Genomic DNA, 9,645 nt, shown 5'->3' on the forward strand with positions numbered 1-9,645 from the left:
GACCAAACACAAATTATATTTATTTATTTATTTATTTATTTATTTATTTATTTATTTATTGTTGGTTGGTTGGTTGGTTGGTTGGTTGGTTGGTTGGTTGGTTGGTTAAAATGAAAACCTTTTCTTGCACAAGTAAAAAATACAAAAACAACACAATCATGAAAAACTAAATGAAGAAAAAGAAAACTAATACAGAAAAACTTTAAAAGACCTTGTATGGAGGTCTGGTAGTGCCAAAAAACATGTATATTTTGGTGGTTTAAATTTTTTTTTAAAATATGACTAGATTTGCTTTTTTTTCACATTGCATTATAAGAAACATTTGAATGAATCAAATATAAAATTTTTGTATTGTTTTATTATAATTGGATAAAAAATAATGTGGGTATTTAAAAAAAGTAAATGCAAACAACGCTGGACATGTAAAAATAAGCCTAGTAAGTAAAAAGACAGAAAATCCCCAGTTTTGTACATGGTGCTAACATTTTTTTTTTTTACTAAAACCTTTGTAAATTTGCTTTAATTTACCTCAGCTGCACATGTTGATGTATGGTCTTCAAAAGCTTGTAGATTTATGATGTTTCTAAAAGATTTATATACTGTATAATGCAAAAAAAACCAATTCTGACCATGTTCAAAAAACCCAAATTATTTTATATTCCTTCCTGATTTTGTTTGAAACTACAGTAGCTGCTGGAATACCTGCACACCATACCTACATTTTGGTGCCAAGATTATTGAGATAGTGTTTGCATTTGCCTTAGAAAAACTAAATTATATTTGGGTATGTTATTTTAAACACTTCATAAAACCCTATGGAGATTTTTAAGGGTCACATTTTCTCCACTTTCTGATTATCATCTGTGAAATTGAAACTTTGTGTTGGTTTATCATATAAAATATCAATAAACTGCATTAATATTTTATGATTGCAATATGACAAAAAGTGAAAAACCAGTGAAAAGCTCACTGATGAAGCTCTCTGCTGACCACAGTAAGCTCTCTGCATCCTGTGGTCAGGAAGCAGAGAGGATTGTTGTTCCAATAGATCAATAGTTTGTGCTGAATGGCTGGAGCTCAGACTCCAGAGGTGGAGATCTGACTCTGTTGCGCTCCAGAGGTTTCTAAACGCAGACACTTTTAACAACCACCTGAAAGTGCAACACGGCAGAAACATGAGGCAACACTGCGCGCTCAAACACGGAATATTCAAGGAGTTCCTGGCTGAATTCCTGGGAACGTTCGTCTTGGTAGTAAGTGGAAAAAGATTTCTATTTTCACACTTTGCAGTCATTTCTGAGGATATAGGATAATCCTAAAGGTAATGACGTTAATGGATTTTTCTGAAACTTGTTTTTATTTGTTCCTTTGTGTGTTTTTTAGCTGTTCGGCTGCGGCTCAGTTGCTCAGACGGTGCTGAGTCGAAACACGCTGGGCGAGCCGCTCACCGTCCACATCGGCTTCTCCGTGGGCCTCATGATGGCCGTGTACGTGGCTGGAGGGGTGTCAGGTAAACCTCACTTCAGTAGATCTTTCAGGCGACTTTTTACTTTTATTCCCTACGCTTTAAGAGAAATATCTGTACTTTATACTCCTTTCGTTTTCATATATGGTTTGTTACTTCCATGATGAAAAAATAATGACGTGGAGTCAATAGCAAATCGGACAAAAATCCACCGCCTGTGTGAAGAGTGCCCAAACATTTTACTCAAGTAAGAGTAGGACTTTTACTTTTTACTTTTACTCAAGTAAAAGTAAAAAGTATACGTCCAAGACATGACACAAGTAAGATTAAATAAGTGTTTAGTGAAAAGTCTACTCAAGTATCTGATCAAATGATCAATCATTTAATATTTAAAAATTGCGTCATCAGACAGACCAAAATTTAAAGTTGGTCTTTTAAAGACGAAAATTACAACAACTCATATAAATAACACAAAGCAACAAAATCAAGCAAAAGAAACGTTTTACGTATTTTAGATTTATCGAAAGTAATTTTGTATTCTGGAACGTAAAAATTACTTTTTACTTGAGTAAAACAGTTCAACCTTTACTTTTACAGAAGTATTTTTTCATACAAGTATTCTTATAACTTCTGACACCTCTGCTGCTGTGATTCATATGATCCACGACTTACTGGCTACAGTGGTGTTTCTCAAAGTGGGGGGTGCGACCCACTGGAGGGCCGCCACATGGCGCCAATGGAGTCCGAAAGTCGGAGGGAAGATGAAGAAAAAACTGAAAAAAAAAGGAAAATTAAATCATACATCCCTGTCAATTAAAAATGTGTAACCAGTTTCAGTACGTTCAAAAAACAAACACAACTCTGGGTATGTCAAAAGCAGAGCTGTACCCATGCTTAATGTTTAGATTTTATTGCCTTATATGTATGAATAATATTAAAAAGTTACATAAAATAGGCGAATGTGGTGGGAAATTTTATCTGGTGATATATTCAACATCAGATTAATAAACTCGTAGCATGTAATAATTGTATGAATGTAATAGTTATTAAATTGTAAATAAAAGCGAGGAAGATGACGCTGTTTGGGTGGCTTGGAAAAGTGATGATGACAACTTGTTAAATAATCTGGGGAAAAAAATTTATTATTGTCCTTCTAATTTTTCCCTTCTTAAAACAAAACTAACTAAGAGAGGAGTTAAATAATGCAGCCGCTCTGTTTTGTGCTGCATCTTAACCTTGTGGCTCGTGAGGCTTGGAAGCTCTGAATAATTAAACTTTATGTCTTTCTGCAGCCATGTGCCATCTGAACTGTCAGCAGGAACGTGCCACCTCTCTGCCCAGGCCCACTGGCTGAGCTCTGGCCATTGATTTATCAGCACTACAGAGCAGAGCCTCTCCGGGGTCGTACATAACCCTGGGCAGTAAATGTCCTGCAAACACCATTGATCAGACAGACAGAGTCCAGTATCCAGCTGAGGATGCTGGACTGAGCCGGTCAGCAGCTCAGGTGGATCCAGAAACCAAACAAACAGCTTTGGCTTAATGAGGCTTCAGCAAAGAGTGGAGAAAAAAGAAACTACAGTTACGGCTGTTTTTTAGTATCAGTGCCATTGTAGATGGACATAATAACGGAGTACATTTCTGCCAAAAGAAAATTAGAGATTGAGCTCAGAGTTTTTTTATTTATTTAAAAAAAAAAAACATGGACATTTTTGAATTTCAAAAGTCAAAACATTTTTGACTTTTGGCCATTTTCTGAGTTTAAAAAGTTGAGTTTTCTGATTTTTGAAAGTCAAAAATTACCAAAGTTTTTCTAAAAGATTTCTGAGATTATTCTCAATTTTCTTTTTCTTTTGGAAAGTTTAAATTTTGGGAGCTCAGAAATGTTTTTATTTCTAGAAAAATTCTCAGATTAACCTAAAAAATATCAGCATTTTTCCAACAAATCTACAACTTTGGGGGCTCAGAAATGTCTTTGTTTTTTCTAGAAAATTTCTGAGATTAATCTCAAATCTTCCTTTTTTTCTAACAGATTTACAACTTTTGGAGTTCAGAAATTTTCTCGTTGTTTCTAGAAAATGCCTCAAATTAATCTAAACATTTCAGATTTTTTCTTGCGAGATTATGACTTTTGGAGCTAATAATTTCCTTTGTTTCTTCTAGAAAATTTCTCAGATTAATCTCAAAATTTCAACATTTTTTCTTGCAAATTTAATGTCCTTATTTTCTCACAAACATTTCTGAGATTAATCTCAAATTTTATGAGTTTTATGAAAGAAATTTACACCTTTTTACTTTCTAAATTGCCTCTGGTGTGCCGTTGTAGGCTAGAGCAAACTGAAGTTCAGCAAAAAGAAATCACAGTTCTGTTTTTTGCTGACAGTGTGTTGGTGAAAGTTCAATTCCCTCCAGTGAGATTGATAGCAGTTTGTTGAAGTTGAATTTCTAATCAGTGGCCATTATTCTGTATTTTGGCTCTCAGACATGCATAATAAAACCCCAAACAGCCCAGGGGTCTGCTCCCCTTCTGCTGCTCCTCATAAATGTGACAGCCTCCCTGATAATGGAGGGGATATTAAGTCGGTGAGCCGCCCTGCACCCGCTGCAGCCCTCTGTCACTCTGTGCTTTGTTCTGTGTCTCAGGAGGCCATGTGAACCCCGCCGTGTCTCTGGCCATGGTGATTCTGGGGAAACTAAAGATCTGGAAGTTTCCCTTCTACGTCATCGCTCAGTTTCTTGGTGCTTTTGCAGGAGCTGCAGCCGTCTTTGGATTATATTATGGTGAATGATTAGTTGTTTTTTTTTTTTTTTTTTTTACAAATTACACTGCAAAAGCACAAGTATGCAAAACTGATTTGATCAGCTGCAAAGGTGGATCCAGGAACCAAAACAAACAGCTTTTTTGTAATTACAATCCAGACCATAATAATGACACTGCAAAAACACAAAATCTTACCAAGATTTTTGTCCTACTTTCAGGAGCTAATGTCTTAGTACACTTGAAATAAGACAAAACTAACTTATAAGTAACTTTTCAGCAACAAATAAGAGCTTGTTTTAAGTCCGTATTTAATAAATATAAAGTACTAGCTGCATATGTGGATTTTTTTGGTGCCTATAAAATGGTAAAAATGTCTGTAAGTGAAATAATCTGCCAGAAGAAATAGTTCTTTTTATCAGTATTCAATAATTATTTACTTTAAACAAGCTTCTACATTTTGTTGGAAAGTTAGATTTTATTTCAAGTGTAATAAGATTTTTGCACTAGAAATTAGCTAAAAATTATTTTGTAAGATGTTCTGCTTTTCAGTGTAAACCAGTGTAATTTTCCCATATTATAAACCATAACATGGTAAAAATGTCTTACTTTTCCATCAATATGAAGGAATTATTTACTTAACATAACCTCCAATATTTTGCTGAAAAGTTATTTGTAAGTTAGTTTTGTCTTACTTAAAATGTACTACGATATTTGCACCAAAAGTATTTATGTTTTTGCAGCGTCAAAATGTACAACAAAATTTTTTTTATCCGTTTTTTGAACAGAACTGGGTTGAGGAATATTTTAGCTGCTTGTTCCTCTCTAGACGCTCCTGCGTGGTTAAAAACGTCTCTTTGTCTTCATCACAGATGCTTTCATGGACTTCACCAGCGGTATTCTGTCGGTGACAGGAATCAATGCGACAGGTCACATTTTTGCCTCCTACCCTGCCAGACACCTGTCAGTCCTGGGCGGCTTCATCGATCAGGTTGGTTCTGGTCGCTCTGACCCATAAGACCTCACATCCGCTTTCCACCGCAGCTCCAATTTGCTGTTTAAACCCCACAAAGTCTGGCAAATACGGTTAATGCAGCATTGATCGCCCCACATAGTCTGAGAACGGCGCCTCTTCCTGCTCGGTTTGGGTCTGATGGCCCATTTCCTGGGTTCCACTGGACCAAGTTACCACCGTTTTCAGTCAGTTAGTCAATGTGTTGATTTGAAAAGTAGCACACTTAAAACTAATAACAGCAGAATATAACATAAGCATATCAGCACGGTGTTTGTTATTTAGTATGTAAATAAGCAAATTACTCATAATTAGACACAACTAGTCTTTGATATGTGCTGAATATTTATCAAGTGGCTTTAGAGGGATTTATTACGTACATTAAAGGTGACCTGTTATGCTCCTGACCAGGTTAGGATACGTTTATGGGCTGTACAAAACACCTTTACTACATCTTTTTGCCAAAATCATTCTTAGAAAATAATTTTGAGCTCCTTTAAGAATGAGTTGTTTTGGGCCTCTGTCACTTTAAGTCCAAATAAGCTGTTGCTGGCCACAACGTTTACACTCACACATACAAATGACCACAAACAGATGCACAGTTATACAACCTTACAGCTTTGAAAACAAAAGTAGAGCCTCCTGCATAGTCAACAAGAATGCAGCAAGTGGTTTCTGGGTGGTAAGTCAACAGAAAAACACTTGTCTTTTCCAGCAGCCATTGTGCAGCACCTACAGCAGTAAAACCAGCTGTCCAAACATGCTGGGATCCACTTTGGTTGTTAGGTAACGGGTTGCTGATTTGTGACGTCACGTTCTGAAGGTTTTTGAAACGGTTCATTAACTTATTGACAAAAATTGGCTGGGTGGTTTTTTTTTTAGGCATTTGAGTTGTTTTCAGAAGCACTAAAAAAACCAAATGGAAGTACAAAAATGAGCAAAATATGAATTTTGCATAATAGACCCCCTTTAAAAACAGACGTGGCTTGAGACGAAGGGATATACGTAGCGGTTGGTGATATGATATTTGGATTTTATCGCAATATTTTGTGGCACTGTTGTGATAACACTGGAGATAAAGAATCTTCAGTAATAAAAATCTATTTATTACTTATTTTTTAGGTAACTGTATGTGACTGCATGGCACAGAGTTCATATCACCACAAACACAAAAAAATTGTTCTTCAAAAATATTCCCATTTAAGAAAATAATGCGTGTCTAATTTACGGTAAAATACCAGCAGCTGTTGTTGCGAAAATTTTACAGTAAAAATACGGTAAATCCATATTTATATGGTAACATTTCTGCAGTTGCCAGAATGTGTGGTAGCAGCCAAACCTGCCAGTGTTTTACCGTAAATTAGAGATGTTTTCTTTTACAATATGGCTTCTTTAGGTCATCACTTATTAAAAAAAACACTGTGACTTATATAACAAATATAATACTTACATAACATGGAGAAAACAGCAGAAATAACATTTCCAATCATACTGCAGGTTTTGTTTTGCTTTCTTTTCATAATAAGTGATAAAGGATTCAATAAATCCCCACCCCTAGATGTAAAGTGTGTTTTAAATATATTTTGAGGTGTATAAGGGCTGCACAGTGGCGCAGTTGGTAGAGCTGTTGCCTTGCAGCAAGAAGGTTCTGGGTTTGATTCCCGGCCCCGGTCTTTCTGCAGGGAGTTTGCATGTTCTCCCTGTGCATAGTGGGTTTTCTCCGGGTACTCCTGTTTCCTCCCACAGTCCAAAAACATGACTGTCAGGTTATTTGGCCTCTCCAAATTGTCCCTAGGTGTGAGTGTGTGTGCATGGTTGTGTGTCCTGTGTGTCTCTGTGTTGCCCTGCGACAGACTGGCGACCTGTCCAGGGTGACCCCGCCTCTCGCCTGGAACGTTAGCTGGAGATCGGCACCAGCAACCCTCCTGACCCCATTAAGGGACAAGGGTGTAAGAAAATGGATGGATGAGGTGTATAATAAGTGCTAATATACTAAAGATTGTTCTATAAGAAAGGCTGTGTAGACTTCAGTTAAACAGCAAAGCGTTTTATTTAAGCTCTCACATACTGCATGAGCAGTGGCTGATAAAGAGCTACTGCGCCCCCTGCAGGTGGTGGGGACAGGTATGCTGGTTCTCTGCATCCTGGCGATCATTGACGGTGGGAACATCGGCGCTCCTAAAGGAGTGGAGCCGCTGGCCATCGGTCTGATCATCATGGCCATCGGCGTCTCCATGGGACTCAACTGTGGCTACCCTCTGAACCCGGCCAGAGACCTGGGACCCCGGCTGTTCACCGCGGTGGCCGGGTGGGGGATGGAGGTCTTCAGGTAACTGAAATCCAGACTTTTTAACTGAACTTGATCAGACTTTAGAAGCACAGAGCAGATGTTTTCTGCATATACTTTTCCCTGATGGTTTTATTCTATTGAGATGAGTTAATTTAATCAGATTTAACACAAAAACTGTTAATCTAGAGGAAACCAATCGGGAAATGAATGTTATCTTAACTCCTGTTGTCCTCATTTTCTGTGTATAGAGAAAACATATACAAATCTCAGTCATTTTGACCCGAGGACAACAGGAGGGTTAAGAAAACCCATTGAGAAATGTTCTTATCTCAAGAAAACTATGTGGAAATGCACTTGTTATCTTGAGAAAATTATTCAGCTTCCTCAGTATATAACAAGACTGGTTATCTCGAGAAAACCATTTGGAAATTTACTCATTATTTTGGGTTTTTTCGAAAAAAAAAAAAAAAATTTGGAAATTTAAGCATTATTAAAAAACACGTGGAAAACATCTGCTTTTGGCTTCTGTTGTTACTATTGTTACTAATATGTGTGTAAACAGATAAATAGAAAATAAACATCATGTATACCTAGCATGAGTCGTGTTAAACGAATATTTATCATGTTTGACCAGGTTTTTAATTTAAACAGTGATGAAAAAATCGGAAGGCCGTCCGGGTTACACACACCTGACCAATTGATGCATTTGAACCTGAAGACACTTTCTAAACTTTACGCACAGAGAACATCACAGATGTGACTAAAATCAAATAATTTAAAAAAATCAGATCTGAATATCGTCTCTTGCCATCTGGGAACTGAGCACTGAAAAGTTCATGACATAAAAGTTTACCTCTGGTGCCTCATTGCTTCCGAATCCTTTGAAAGTTCATGTCTTCATTCAGATTTCCATTAACTGAGCCGTTTTGTTACATAATGTCACATGTTCCCACTGCAGCCAGCCAACATTTATCCAGCCATCGACTTTTCTGATTCTGTTTTTGTGGCTGGCAGCACTGGAGGCTACTGGTGGTGGATCCCAGTGGCGGGGCCCATGGTGGGAGGCGTGGTGGCGGCCGTCCTCTACTTCCTGCTCATCGAGCTGCACCACCCCCACGACGAGGACGAGAAGGCCCACGAGGTGGAGGAAGAGGAGGAGGAAGAGGAGGAGGACGACGATGACAGCAGTCTTAAGGATAAATACGAGATGATCGCCATGAGCTAAAACATTCAGCGCCACAGTCAGGACAGCTTCTACAGCTCTTGCCTGGGAAGAGTATGGAGCTAAATTGGGGCCAGAAAGTTTGCTCAATTTAACTTTTTTTTTTTTTTTTTCAAACTAAAAAAATTATAATAATTGAAAAATAATTTTGAAACCAAAAAACCAGTTTGAAACGGAAGAAATTTTTTTTTTTGAAAAGTAGTTTTGAACTTTAGTTTCAAATCTTTTTTCGGTTTCATAATTACATTTCAGTTTCTGTTTATAAAAAATTGAGCAAACTTTATGGCCCCAATTTAGCTCCATTTGTTCCATACATATGGAGCAATATGGAGCTCAATTTATATGGAGATGAATTTGAGCCATAAAGTTTGCAAAATTTTTTTTTTGTTCTGCAACTGAGAAACAAAGCTCTAACAGGAAACTGGTTCTGATACTGAAAAAAGTTTTGGATCTGAAGAGAAAGATCTGAAACTGAAAAAAGAAAATGAAAAGTAGTTTTGAACTTTTTTCAGTTTCATCATTATTCTTCAGTTAAAAAACACACTTGGACTAAACTTTATGTACTTTATAAAACTCCATATCCATGGAGCTAAATTGGGGCCAGTAAGTTCGCTCAATCTGATTTTATTTGTTTTGTAACTGTATGTCTCATTGTTGACAGTTAACTCATATTTTTTTTGTAAATACAATCAAATATTTTTAGCACAAGTCATTAATGCTGAGCTTCCCTTTAGCTTTTTCCCTCAGTGATTGTGACAATTATTTGTTTATATTAACTTTAAGTTTTTCTTCAAGTTTTAACATTTTTTGTACACATGATTATTTTTCCTAGTTGATACTTTTTGGGTTTATTTCACTTAGTACAGTTTGTCTTAAATTAAAGTTTACACAAATAAGA

General features: G+C 36.8%; 1 protein-coding gene across 1 annotated transcript; it reads left to right on the forward strand.

Moving 5' to 3' along the window:
* The first annotated feature begins 112 nt into the window (after positions 1–112).
* LOC103466447 (aquaporin-9) lies at positions 113–9,645 on the forward strand. The gene is made up of 6 exons (XM_008412008.3): positions 113–1,253; positions 1,384–1,510; positions 4,109–4,246; positions 5,096–5,214; positions 7,347–7,564; positions 8,540–9,645. Exons 1-6 carry the CDS (start codon positions 1,176–1,178, stop codon positions 8,748–8,750), a joined length of 891 nt encoding a protein of 296 aa, XP_008410230.1. The 5' UTR covers positions 113–1,175; the 3' UTR covers positions 8,751–9,645.

Source organism: Poecilia reticulata, chromosome 6, assembly GCF_904066995.2.
Source record: "Poecilia reticulata chromosome 6, P_reticulata-male-v2, whole genome shotgun sequence".
Classification (NCBI taxonomy): Eukaryota; Metazoa; Chordata; class Actinopteri; order Cyprinodontiformes; family Poeciliidae; genus Poecilia; species Poecilia reticulata.